This window comes from Eucalyptus grandis, chromosome 5, assembly GCF_016545825.1.
Source record: "Eucalyptus grandis isolate ANBG69807.140 chromosome 5, ASM1654582v1, whole genome shotgun sequence".
Classification (NCBI taxonomy): domain Eukaryota; kingdom Viridiplantae; phylum Streptophyta; class Magnoliopsida; order Myrtales; family Myrtaceae; genus Eucalyptus; species Eucalyptus grandis.
Window position 1 is genome coordinate 50758550 of NC_052616.1, and position 13814 is coordinate 50772363.

The window sequence follows — 13814 nt, forward strand, 5'->3', positions numbered from 1 at the left end:
TTTTACTCAGTACTTCCAGCATTCTAGAACCAATCAAACGTCAAGAATCCTCATTTTTCTACATATGATGAACGATCTTACCCCCAAGATTAATGACAAATGATGCGCTTAGAAAGCCTTTTTATCTATTTCCATTACTGGCATGATAAGCAAAACATCTCCCTTGGATTCCTTGAAAGTAAGAAAATAATGGTGACATCATCAACTAGGAAATAATAATGACAAGATCATAAATCTTGAAAGATATTGCAAGCAGGAAATACAAATGAAAATTGGGCAGTAGATCTTGAAAGAGCATAGGTTGATTACCTGCTTTATGTATTTTCACTAGAAAATGTGGATCATTTCAGTATATCACTCGTCCGAGTAATCCATATAGTCTGATCCTAATGCTCTTGTTTTGCCATCTGTAATCTCATAATATCGATAAATCCGCATTCCAGATAATTCTGGAATTGTTTTGAGCGACTTGCATCCAATGATATTCAATTCTTCCAAAAACTCCAACCTATCGAGGCCTTGAATTTCAATCAAGTTTTTGCAGTCTCTAGCTTTTAATTTCTTCAGACTCCTAGATTTTGGAAGGAGCAACCTTTCAATTGAAATGCACCTAGAGATATCCAATATTTCCAAGTACTCCAACCTCTCGAGGCTTTGAATTTCAGCTAATTTCTTGCAGGAATAAGCATTTAATATCTTCAAGCTTCCGGATTTTGGAAGGTCTAGCCTTCCAATTCAAGTGCACTTAGAAATATCCAGTCTTTCCAAATGCGCTGACCTATCGAGACCTTGAATTTCAGCTAAGTTTTTGCAGCCTCCAGCTGTTAATTCATTCAGCCTCCCGGATTTTGGAAGGTCTAGCCTTTCAATTGAAGTACATCCTGTGATATCTAGACTTTCCAAATGCTCTGACCTATCGAGACCTTGAATTTCGACTAAGTTTTTGCAGCCTCCAACTTTTAATTCATTCAGCCTCCCGGATTTTGGAAGGTCTAGCCTTCCCATTGAAGTGCACCATGTGATGTCTAGCCTCTCCAAATACTCCGACCTATCGAGACCTTGAATTTTGGCTAAGTTTTCGCAGCCTTCAGCATTTAATTCCTTTAGCCTCCTGAATTTTACAAGGTCTAGCCTTTCCATCGAAGTGCACCAATGGATATGTAGCATTTGCAAATACTCCAACCTATTAAGGCCTTGAATTTCGGCTAAGTTTATGCAGCCTTTAAGTTTTAATTCCTTTAGCCTCCCAGATTTTGGAAGGTCTAGCCTTTCAATTAAAGTGCACCCTTCGATATCTAGCCTTTCCAAATACTCCAATCCATCGAGGCCTTGAATTTCGGCTAATTTTTCGCATTCTCCAGCATCTAATTCCTTCAGCCTCCCGAATTTTGGAAGGTCTAGCTTTTCAATTAAAGTGCACCGGTGGACATCTAGCCTTTCCAAATACTCCAACCTATCGAGGCCTTCAATTTTCGCTAAGTTTTTGCAGTCTCTAGTGTTTACTTCCTTCAACATCCTGCATTTTGGAAGGTCTAGCCTTTTAGTTGAAGTGCACAATTTGATATCTGAACTTTCCAAATACTCCGACCTGTCAAGGTCTTGCATTTCAGCTACTTTGTCGCAGCCTTCAACATTCAATTTCTTCATATCCTCAAACTTTCGAAGGTCCAACCGTTTGATTGAATTGCAACATGTGACAGTCAAGCTATCCAAATATATTGATTTGTCAAGACCTCGAACTTCAAGTAGATTATCGCACTTTTCGACATATAATATCATTAGATGGATAAACTGTGAAACGTCCAGTGTTTTGATAGAATAACAGACCCTGACTTTTAAGATTTCCAATTTGAAAGGCGTGTTTAGGGATTGTGGTGATTTCGATTCTTCAACGTCCGTCGGTTGGGAGCATGTTGATGGAAGCACTTGGATGCACTCGAGAGAATTGTAGGACCAAACTCGTAGTTCCTTGAGATGGGTTAGGTGGGAAAGCCAAGGCAATTTACGGTTTCGACAGGTGATGCCCAAATTTGTTAAGCTAGAAGGAACGTCCGACAGCGATTGGAGCTTGATGCAGCAAAGAAAATCAAGGTGTCGTAGGGAAGAAAGATTACACATGCTTTCTGCCATTTCCCCATTCAAATTCATGCAATGGCAAGCATGTAGCTCTCGGAGCTTTCTCAGCCTCCCAATACTATTGGGTAATTCTCTTATATCACTTTCAGAAATCTCTAGAATCTCTAGGTTCTCCAAAGACCCTATGCTATGTGGTAATGCAGAAAGGGATCGAGTACCTCGTAGAAGGAGTTGCTCTAGTGCCTTTAATTTACCTATTTCTGCTGGAAGCTCCGTGAGGCTCACACACCTGCACAACTCCAAGCGAAGGAGGGCCTCCATGTCTCCAATTGAAGCTTCGATTTGCTTCAATCTCTTACACCCATTGAGGATGAGAACCTCTAACTTCCTAAAAGCTGAGAGGAAGTCTGTATTTTCCAAGGATTCACAACTTGAAAGGTCCAGATATTGGAGCTTCTCTGCCATCTAGTAAAAAAATAAAAATAAAAATAAAAATGATTGTCAAGGGATGAGTCTAGAGTGATTACGATTCAAAAGAAAGCATAAAAGGGGAGGAGAAAAAAAAAATCTAGTTCTTACCTTGAAAAAACTCCATCCTTCCCATTTCTCATTTATCTCACCAAATGGCAATTCGATCACAGCTAATTGCTCTACGTGAAAATTATTTACTTCAAAATTCATGGGACAATTTGGCCATCGAAGCCATCTTAACTCCTCCATTGAGTCCTCAAAATCTCCACTGAGATGTGCCCCTTTCATGTAAAGGAATCTTAGAATTGTCAAGTTTTTGAATTGTTTTGCTGTGTAAATGTCGCCATCTTGCTTGGCTGTTTTGCCGGAGCCTGCTGTGTTGCCTCTACTCAAATCAATGGCCTCAATCTTGTCCGTTCCCTATAAGCAAGAATTAATGTTCATTAATACTAAATCCAACTAAAGTAATCGAATATTATTTGTTCATGCTGTGATTGACATGCATTGATGTGTTCAAGAGACCAGCAATGCAAGGATATGATTTTTCTTTTAATGCCAATAAACAATATTTATAAAGGCTAACAAAGTGAAGGATGTCAACTTCCATTTTGAAATTTGGTCATGCACATGCGGATCTCAAAAAGAATTATGATGTCTATGGTTCATTCAATGTAAAAACTTTACAACTTGTAATCTTCTTCCTTCCCATACTGTAGCTTCATTACCATACTAGTTAAGACAAGCGTGCAATGCAGGGAATTTAATCAAATTGCAATGTGCAAAATCAAAAGTTGATTTGATCTATTTTAATAGAAATATATTTTTTCTCTATGTAAATTCCACATTCGACTGTGCTACTTAATAGAAAAATAACACATACTTTTATTTTCCATTGGAGTAATAACTAATTACAAGAAACTGAATATTGTGGCAATAGTTATATAAATATATTATGTAGTTATTATTTACTAGTAGTAACTTGAAATGTTCTTAATTAATTATTTTCTAATCATAAATAACTAAGACAATAATATTAGTTATGTTAATATTCTATACAACTTATTATTTTATCGTAAATTTTAGTTTGGCTATAGATTACAATTTGATATATTCATAAACATAAATAACTTAGTAGCCATATTAATAATCTCTACAACTTATGATTTTATCATAAATTTTAGTTTAACTATAGATTACAATTTGATATAATCATAATCATAAATAACCGAGTTACTCAAGTATAATAAATATGATAAACATATTTAAAAAATTAATTGTGGAAAGTGCAAAGCATTTTTAGAAATGTGAAAATTGAAGCTATTCTTGGCAACAAGCCTACATGGAATAGCTATTCCTTCGCCCCCCAGAATAACTATTCCTGATTTTAAGAGTATAGTAATTTCTAGTCTATTTTTTAATCAAATGAAGGAACAATTGCTTCATCAAAATAGAATGGAAATAGAATAGTTATTCCTGAGAACCAAATTGTGGCAAGCTTTCACAAATATATATATATATATACACACACACTTATGCATAAGAAGTCAAGAAGTAATACAGAAAGTTCATGGACTTCCACGTTATTTTCTTAGAACCAGAAATTTTGCTATTGTACTTCACAATGTTGTACAAGATTTCATGGATACTCATAGGTGAACAACATAGTAATTTGGGAAGGATTTAGATCTCAAAACTCCAAAGGAATCCATGAAAAAAGTAACTATAAAAAGGAAAAAGAAGAAATTTCAACATAAGTAATCTACTCAGATTAGTCATTGCTCCCAAAGAAATGCTTAAGTGACTTTTATTAATCGACTATAAGATTAACAGCTGGTTGTAGGTCACAAAAAAAGAAATAACAAATAATTAAAAATTATTGTAAGATTCACTCTATTAAGAATATGTGGTTCACATATTATTATAGTAGTCCAAAAACTATTATACTCGAAGTTCATTCCACATTCAAAATGCTGGGTCCTTTTAGGTTTTTTTTTCAACTTGTGTAATCTTTATCCCAATCGCAAAAAGCCGTACTTCTTTTATTTGGCTGTATACTATTAATATCCAACGAGTGAGTTATGAGTGTGTTTCAATTATGCTTTAAATGTCTTTCATTTTTTTTTTCGTTTATTTAGTAAGTCATGCTAGTGCTTTGTCCTTGCTTCGCACTTGGCATGCATTTTTTTGCATAAACACTTAAACATTTGAAGAAGGATGTCTCTTTGGGTGACCTCTCACGTCGCTTTGCCATGTTATAGGACGTCTTGTACAAGCAATCTTTCTACAATGTACTTTAGGTGCAACACTTGAGAAGAAGGATGTGGAGGAAATTCTTCATTTCCTTGATAGATCTCAAGTGGCATTTCGATCGAGCCTACGCTGGAGGGTCCTTCTAAAGGTTCGGCATAATTGTAAAAGGAAGAGGTGAAGAGTGTGAGTGGCTAACCCAGCCTCCTTCGTCCCTTGGGACCAACAGGGGGTAGCAGTACTTATTCAAAATAAAGAAGGATATTTGGCATTTGTTTTTCAATTGGAAGTGGTGCATATTGTGGTTCTTTCAGCTGCTTGTATTTTAGATAATATATATGAAAATAACTTCGGATATTTTCATTCAATGTTGGAATAAACTGAAAAGAAGAACTTATATCATTTTATCAAAACCACTCTGATTTCAACTTACGATAGTGCCATTGATGAAGAATGAAATGGAATCATGGAAGAAGACTGACATAATTATATCAAACTGTACCTTTTTAGTTGTAAAATTTAGTTATACCATTATATTTGTATATAAAATATACAGAATATTCATTTTTCTTTTGCTTAGTTTAGTTTGTTTTATCATGTAGTACGAAAGACATAATAAATGGACCCCGGCTTCAAACTTGTTAATCTATGAATTAGCTCTTGTGATTATACATACGGCACACGTTGAGACTATAAATAAGTGCGAGTCTTTTGATCAACAACTACAGTCAAACCAAATGATGGATTAAAAAGAGTAGAGTCGCAATCATGATTAATTCAAAACTGCAAATACAATCTCATGCTTAATTATACAGAATAGAATTTTAAAGTATTTATCTCCTTGACCTTTAATGTAGAAAATAAGTATCCCTTCCATTCTCCATTATGGAATAGTGACAAAAATTTCATGAGAAATGAGGGCATCGTTAGTCCTATTATATTAATTCTAACATATGATTTATATATCCCGAGTAGCTACGGTTTACAGTAGTATAGTCAAGTTATTTATTGCATGTGTCAAGGACGCAACTAAATCAATACAGAAATTCAAGATTTTTGTAAATATATAATACCCCTATCAATATCTAAAAATTTGAAAGTACCTCATTCTTGGAGGTAACTTTGTAATATACACTTGCTTAAGAAATATCTTAGATAAGCTGCGATACTTACTAAGAGAGAAGCAACCTCCTACTTTCTAATCATGTCATGGAGACAAAAACGGTTACCTTATTTCTCTTTAGCACTTTCAAGGCTTCCTCGGAGTCCCATAACCTGCTACGGTGCCAAGGCTGTTGTTGGTTTTCCTCACGTACAATTACCCTCCCAAGATCTCTTAATTGGTCATGCATTCGGAGCTTAAGATCATCTCCAATTTTTATTAATGACATAAATCTCAATACTTCAATATTCTCCCCCGGAAAAAAGTCACAAGCATCCCACATGTAGAATGCGATTCTCTTGTCAATGCCAATGAGCAAGCAAGCTATATCCAAAAATATTTGTTTTTGTTCATAGTCTAATGCATCGTAACTTATCCTTAACTTTTCTTGCACTTCTTTACGAGGGACCTTTTCTAACTTTTTTATCATATCTCTCCATTCTTTTGATTCTCTTCCACAACATAATGAACCTAAAACCTCAAGGGATAAGGGAAGTCCTCCAGCAGTGGATACAACTTCACGAGTGAGGCCCTCAAATTCACTTGGAGGAAAGTCCTTTCGAAACGCATGTTTGCTAAACAAAATCAAAGATTGATCGGGATCCAATTCCGTAAGGCCATAGTTGTGGTCCACCCCAGCTAAATCAAGAATTCTCTCATTTCTCGCAGTAATAATGATCTTACTTCCCAAAGAAAACCAATCATGATTACCGGCCAAACACTTCACTTGATCAACATTATCCACATCATCAAGAAGAAGAAGGACCTTTCTATCTTTAAACCTAGAGGAGATAAAATTAATCCCTTCATCCTTATTACAAACTTCATTTTTTTGATTCGATATATCAAAGATTAACTGATTCTGTAAGTCATGAGCACCACGCTTCCATGATTCCCTTATATCAGCAATGAAGCTACGATGCTCAAATTGATTGGATAGCTTGTTGTAAATGGTTTTAGCAAGAGTAGTTTTACCAATGCCTCCCATTCCATGGATGCCAACAAACAAGAGGGCATGAGATTTATCATCTAGAAGTTCCATAACATTCTTCACATGACTATCAATTCCAACCAAATTCTTAGAAATAATCAACTCAAACTTTTTCTTCAGCTCATTCAACACATTTCGGACAACCGATTTCACCAATTGTGCTTCAGACCTATCAATTGTGACAAGAGTTCAAATATGTGGCAACAATAATTTTATATTGTTTATCTATTGAGAAGAAGTAAAACGAATCCGGGATAGGGATAGAATGAAAAAATTTAAGAATCGTTTTTGTCACACCTCTATATATTATCTTATATGCTAAGAATAAAGTTTGAGAAATGCTTGTGGTTGTTTCACATAGCGTGCCCCCTTCCACTATTACTCCGACATAATTTATTAAATTAGAAGAAACTTGAGGGCATCACTTATGAACCTTGAATATTGTATATATTATGAATTTGAACCAAATTCGTTGGTTAAAGATATTTGGGATGACGTGGACATAACTTTGAAAACTTTCTAGAGCCTTTGAATAATCAAAAATCCAAGAAGCCAACCTAGTATGAGAGTCAGCTATCAATCAATAAACAAGTCATAACTTTTGGTGCGAGAAGATTTCAACTCTTGTAAAACCAATTTAAAAAGCCGTTCAGATTGTGATATTGTGAACAATCGAAGAATAATTTTTTCCCAAAATAAGAACATTGATTCGATACATTTAGGTGTATGAGATAGAAATTACTTGCTGAAGATAGGAAATGCATTGAAAATTATTCAAACAAATATATAATACAAATAATCCCTTTTTCCTTCTTTTTTATTTTTTATATTTTCCATCATCATATATAACTAATGAAACATTTCTTTTGTAAAATAATTTTAACAGCAACTAGTCAACAATATTAATGATTTAATAAATGTAACTTGGGAAGACAAAGAATTATGCCTTTGACAATCACTATGCACGGTATAAGATGTCACGAGCTCTAAATAAAAATCACCAATAAGTTGTACTATTAATCTATATAAATATGTAATTAGAAAGGTTTGTGACTATGACTAGTGTGACATACACTATAAACATAAAAAAAAAAAAAGTGGCACAATGTTACAAAATCCTTGGATATAAGAGCAAAAACTAAATCAAAAAATCTTATCATTCAAGTGAATGGGATCATACCGATAAAATCTATAAGTAGATTTGTCAATATCATTAAAGCAAAACACTAAAAAAAAAAAAAAAAAACAGAGAGAATAATTTATCGAACTCATGCTTCGCAGGATCTTACTGCCAACATGATCTTTCTGTTTATATATATAGAACGAAAATGAAGCGGGTGAGAATCAGAACAACCAGTAAACACCCGCACATATTAAAAGAAAGTAGAGAATGCCTTGGTGAGAAATTTTACCCATCGGTTTCGTATCCTTTCAAGTTGCTGACTTCAAGGAGTGCTTGCTTCCATTTCTCCAAAATCGCTGGGTCGAAAGAATGCCTCTCAAGCAAACGCCTCTCACGCTCATGAAATGCATCCCCAAAATTCCCCTTTTGATATCGCACGTCAGCTGGTTTCACTTTGTAGAATATAGGCAACACTATTTGCTTCTTATTATTTTTGCACTCCATTATTTGAACCAGTTCATCTAGGCACCAACTGCTTGTACCATAATTCACAGAGAGAATGGGGATTGAGATTTTACTGTTTCTAATGGCTGCCAAAAGCTCTGGTTTGATGTTCTCGCCTTGGCAGAGCTCATCATCATCTCTGAAAGTATCAATTCCAGCAGTGAAGAGCCCATGGTAGAGGTGATCGGTGAAGCCATGTCGAGTATCTAGGCCTCTGAAGCTCAAGAACACCTCGTAGCAGTTTCCAGTCGATGCATTATTGTTAGTTTCTGTCGGAGACGAACCAGATCCAACGAAATTAGTTTCTGTCAGCACAGTCATCGAACCAGATGCACCAGTATCAACATCCTCTGCATTTCCACTCGCATTAGTTTTCCTCTTCTTAATGCGACGATGCATTTCGGCCTCTGACTCTGCCATTGAGTTCAGCTTTCAAGCCCTAACGCAGAAAAAAACCAGAATGCCCCTCAGAGAACAGGAAATGCCTTCTTGCCTCTTCTATTGTGGTCTGTTAAAATTTCAATACATATGAAGCGGTGGATTTGCTCGGAAGATGAAAAGTGTAGAGACTTATGACGAGACTGTGACATGGATTTGTGGAAGAAGATGAAAAGTGTTTTTTTTTTTTTTTTTTTGTTGGGGCAGGGGGGGCGTTTTGGGGCAGAGAGAAAGAGAGATGGAGATTCGTCCGGTCCAATATTTTCCAAGTAAAACAGATAAAAATATCAAAGCGTCGGGACAGTGAAGACTTAAGAGTCCCCTGCTTCGTCTACTGCTTGCGCCATTGAACTGTCCTTTTCTTTTGTTCATATATTTTCCATAAGAGAAGGTATTTTTGTTAATTATATTTCAGCTCTTGATCACACTTTGAAATTTTTTTGGTCGTTATCCCATATGGAAATTACCCATCTTACTTTAAGCCTTTCTAATATTATACTATCAAACTGATAAACTTAATTTTAATAAATGTTGTATTATAACAATCGATATTCTAAAAAAAAAAATTATGTTTATATGTATGTCAATAATCATACATATTAGCAAATTTTCAACATAATATTTATTTATTTATTTATTTATTTGTTCTGGTTCTACCTTAATTTTCCCTTCTTCTTTTTTTGTCAAAACTTAATTTCTCCTTCAAATCTCATAAATAAATCTAAATGCCTTTTTGTTTTTGCTTTTCTTTATGATACATATATTTCTTTATTGATTTAATTTATCTAACCCAATTAGTTGTTATCCACACATAACTCAAGCGTTGCCTTCATGTAGTTCAAGTTTCAATGCATAGGAGAATCCAAGGCAATCTTACCCAGGAAGAAGATGACATGTGAGCAAGTTTTGATGCACAGCAATGAAAAAAAAAAATTGAGAGTTTTTAAGATGGTAGGCCTGTCTAAAAAGAGGGAAGAGAAAATTGAGGAGTTTCACCTGTTTTAATCATCCAAGGGACAGATTTGAAATTTAATAGCATTTATTTTTCTATTTGTCCCTTTGCCTGGTGGCTGGGTCCCACCAATCCTTGCTTAACTTGAGTCTGCCGCTCTTCTTTGATCAAGTTTTTGTCCATTTCTTATTTCGAATGAGTGACTAGATGCACCACTCCTTTCCGCTTAGTTGTCAAGTTAGGCAGTAATTTTTTTAAAATGTCAACTCATTGATTTCATTTAGTCAAATTTATTGATTTTACAATTTCCTAATCAACCCAAAGCCAAATTAATAAATGAAAATTCACAATTGTTGGGTAAATGTTTTTTCTTGATTTAATTTAGCGATTGCTTTAATATTTTGCCCTTCTTCATGACTTGGTCAAAAAGTGGGCTTTAGAAAAAAAAGGAAAAGAAGAGATATAAAAGGAAAAGAGAGACCACGCACCAACGACAGAAACGACAAGATAGGGAAAAGACGTGGGCTTCCTCACGCGTGCCGAGAACTCTCTCTCTCTCGATGTATTTTCATTTTTTTCACTTCACCCCCTGCCATGAGAACCTGAGGGGCTTTCTCTACTTTTGCCGACCACTTTCTCAGTTTTTTATATGAAGGTTTTGTCTTTTTTGCCGACGATAACCTGCTCTCTGTATTTCCCTTTCTTCTTTTTTTTTTTTTTTTTTTTGGTAAAAGGATTTCTCTTTCTTGGCCGTGGAGAAAAATCCAAGCCCCACTTGCCCGAGAATCCTCTGCTTTTTTTTTTCTCTGCCCAGATTTTCTCGTCTTCTTTGGCCGTAAATTCCGGTCCTCAATGTCGAGAGTGCTCCCTTGTCAAGATGGAACCTGCTCTCCCTTGATCTCTTCCTAAAGGGTTTTGCCGTTGTTGGAGGCAGATTTAGGACTAAACATAAAATCTGAATTTTTTTAAAAACGAAAAAATTACGGGCTGATTTAGTATTGAGTCTTAAATTAAGAGTTCTCATTAGATAAAACCTAAAATTTGGGGGTTTTTAAGAGATACAAAGGGAAAAGGGAGAGCCCGCACCAGGAGAGAAACAAAAAGAAAGGGAAAAAAAAAAAAAAAAAGGAAATGAAAGGAGAGTGGGTTTTGCTTGTAGATCTCCCCTAGATTTACTTCCATTCGCACCTAATAGGGTTTAAGATCCTTTGTTCCTCTAATCAGAGCAATTTTCAAAATTGGAGTACAAATTAAAAAATTATACAGAAATTTATATTGCAAAATTGATTTTAAAGTTGTTAAGATGTGACGTTAAACGGAGTTGATTTGCCCATAACACAATAACATTTTAATAGACAGTTTGATAAAATTTCAATACTTTATAACGATGGATTTTTGGGAAGATAAAAAGTGGAGAGAGACTTGGGATGAGTCTTCGTTGAACTTAGTCCATTGCTTGCACTGTCATACTTTCCTTTTCCTTTCCTTGCTTGCACCGTCATACTTTCCTTTTCCTTTCCTTTTGTTAAGTTATTTTCCACTAAAAATGGTATTTTTATTTAATATATTTAAGCTCTTAATCCTACTTAGAAATTTAAGCCTATTAAATATTATACTATTAAACTGATAAACTTCATTTCAATACTTATAAATTTAATGAGTTAACAAGTGTCGAAGATCATAAATAATTATCAACATTCTATATATATTTATTTTGTACCCAAGCACAATGGGAAGAATTTCTTTTTTGCTCTGATTTTGCTTTGATTTCTGCTTCAAATCTCACAAATTAATCAAAATACCTTTTTGTTTTTGCTCTTACTTTATTATATATATATATATCGGTGTATATATATTTCTTTATTGGTTTAATTTATCTAATCCAATTAATTGGTACACATCATTAATAGAGGACAACCGCTTTATTGGTATCTGTGGGACGTGGTCATAATTGATTAATACGTACAAAGCATCAGGACAAAGGCTGCACCATTGAACTTTCCTTTTTACGGCCAAAAAGAATTTCCTTTCCTTTTTTTTTTAAAATTGATTTTCCATCAAAAAAGTTACTTTTGTTGAATATATTTAAACTTTTGATTTCAGTTAAAAATTTACCTTGAACCCATTAAGTATTACTATATCAAACTGATGAATTTCATTTCACTATTGAAATGTTTCATTATCAATGACTACTTAAATCTACTATATATAGACTTCGGATGATTACAAACCCAAAGAAAGTAAAAAGAAAAACTCTAGTGACTTGATATCCTTTGGGGGAAGCAAGCGAAGGTTGCACTTTTAGGACTTTACTTGCATTTCTCCCTTTTTATTGTTTCTTAGATGAACCAAAGGGCAGCTCATAGCATTGAATTATACCCATAACAAATTTAGTCTCTAATGAAGAACGGACCGAAATGACTTTCAATGACACATAATTTTTTACACACATCTACCTTAATTTTGCTAGTAATTGCATAGGATGGCAGATATAGTGGGAGATTTTCTAAATATATAATAGGACATTAATAGCGACTTGCAATCCATCTAGACAAAAAACGTGCAAATGCATGGACCACTAATAAATTATATTATTTCTTGGACTAACCAAAGAGCAACCAATGTTGAATAAGAATCGATATGAGGGTAGATATTTCTATAACCCTTACTACATATCTTTTAAGGTGGAGACCACTTTGAACACATCAATGCTCCGTATATTTTTTCTTTCCTCTTGTCTAATTTCTTTTCTAGGTAGACTTTTTAACTCCATGACAACTCTTTCTAGTTCCTCTGCACATTTTCTTATTCCTCGCTCCAAATCCTCGATCTTTCCCTTGTTGTCATTGCTTCCCTCACGTGCCTGTGACATGGATTGGTGGGAGAAAATGAAAAGTGGAGATAGAGAGATTCATCCGGTCCAATATTTTACACACAAGTGCTTAAAATACATAAAAACATACAAAGCGTCAGGACAATGAAAAGGGCACACTTAGTCTACTGCCTGCATCGTCAAACTTTCCTCTTTCTTTTGTTAATTTATTTTCCATTGGAAAAGCTGTTTTTCGTTAAATATATTTAAGCTCTTAATCACACATAGGAATTTACCCCTTACTTTGAGCATGATATATATTATACAGTCAAACCAATAAACTTCATTTTAGTATTGAAATGTTGTATTATTAACGATAACTTATTCTAAAAAATTATGCTATCAATGCGTGTCAAGAATCATAAAAAAAATTATCAACATGTATATATGTATGTGTATACATATATATTCATTCAGTACCGTAACACAATGAGAAGAATTTATTTTTTGCATGGATTCCATCTTAATTTCTCCTTCAAATCTCACAAATAAGTCAAAATGCCTTTTTGCTTTCACTTCATTTTTTTATATATATTTGATTTAATTAATAAATTAATTTTTTTATTGATTTGATTTATTTAATCCAATCCGTTGGCACGCGTCAATAATTTAAACTTGCCAAATTAGATATAAATTAGTAATTCGTTGACTGGGCCCGTTAAACATGCATTTATGGTCATCGCCTTCAACCCGTGGAAGTTTCACAGCATAAGAAAAGTGAACTATAAGGAAATGTAGATGTTACAAAAGCAGATTAAACAAACTTTCGGTGAAATTGTACCTTTTGCTCTCTTTTGTTTCCTCACACGTGCCCCGACAATTTTTCTCTCTCCATTTTTTTCTCCTTCCCCCGCCCCTACTTCTTTTCTTTCTTTTCTTTTGCAGACCACTTTTTGAGTTTTTCTTAGTAAAAGCTCTCTCTTTTGCCGACCATAACCCACTCTCTCTCTATCTCCTTTTCTTTTCCGAGAAGAAAAG

At 34.4% G+C, this 13814-nt stretch overlaps 1 protein-coding gene across 32 annotated transcripts in view; it reads right to left on the reverse strand.

Annotated features, from left to right (window-relative positions):
• Positions 1-9171, reverse strand: part of LOC104435785 (disease resistance protein RPV1-like) — a 48934-nt gene extending 39763 nt beyond the window's left edge. For 30 of the 32 annotated variants that reach the window (XM_039312893.1, XM_039312892.1, XM_039312886.1 and 27 more), the window contains exons 1-5: positions 8360-9171; positions 6024-7116; positions 2656-2967; positions 310-2541; positions 82-171 (exon numbers count right to left, since the gene is read on the reverse strand). In XM_039312893.1, the coding sequence (XP_039168827.1) occupies positions 736-2541; positions 2656-2967; positions 6024-7116; positions 8360-8994 (3846 nt within the window). In that variant the 5' untranslated portion in view covers positions 8995-9171 and the 3' untranslated portion in view covers positions 82-171; positions 310-735. The remainder of the gene's footprint in view (positions 1-81; positions 172-309; positions 2542-2655; positions 2968-6023; positions 7117-8359) is intronic. The other 2 variants (XM_039312879.1, XM_039312872.1) reach the window with 1 other exon arrangement.
• Between the last annotated feature and the right edge of the window lie 4643 nt (positions 9172-13814).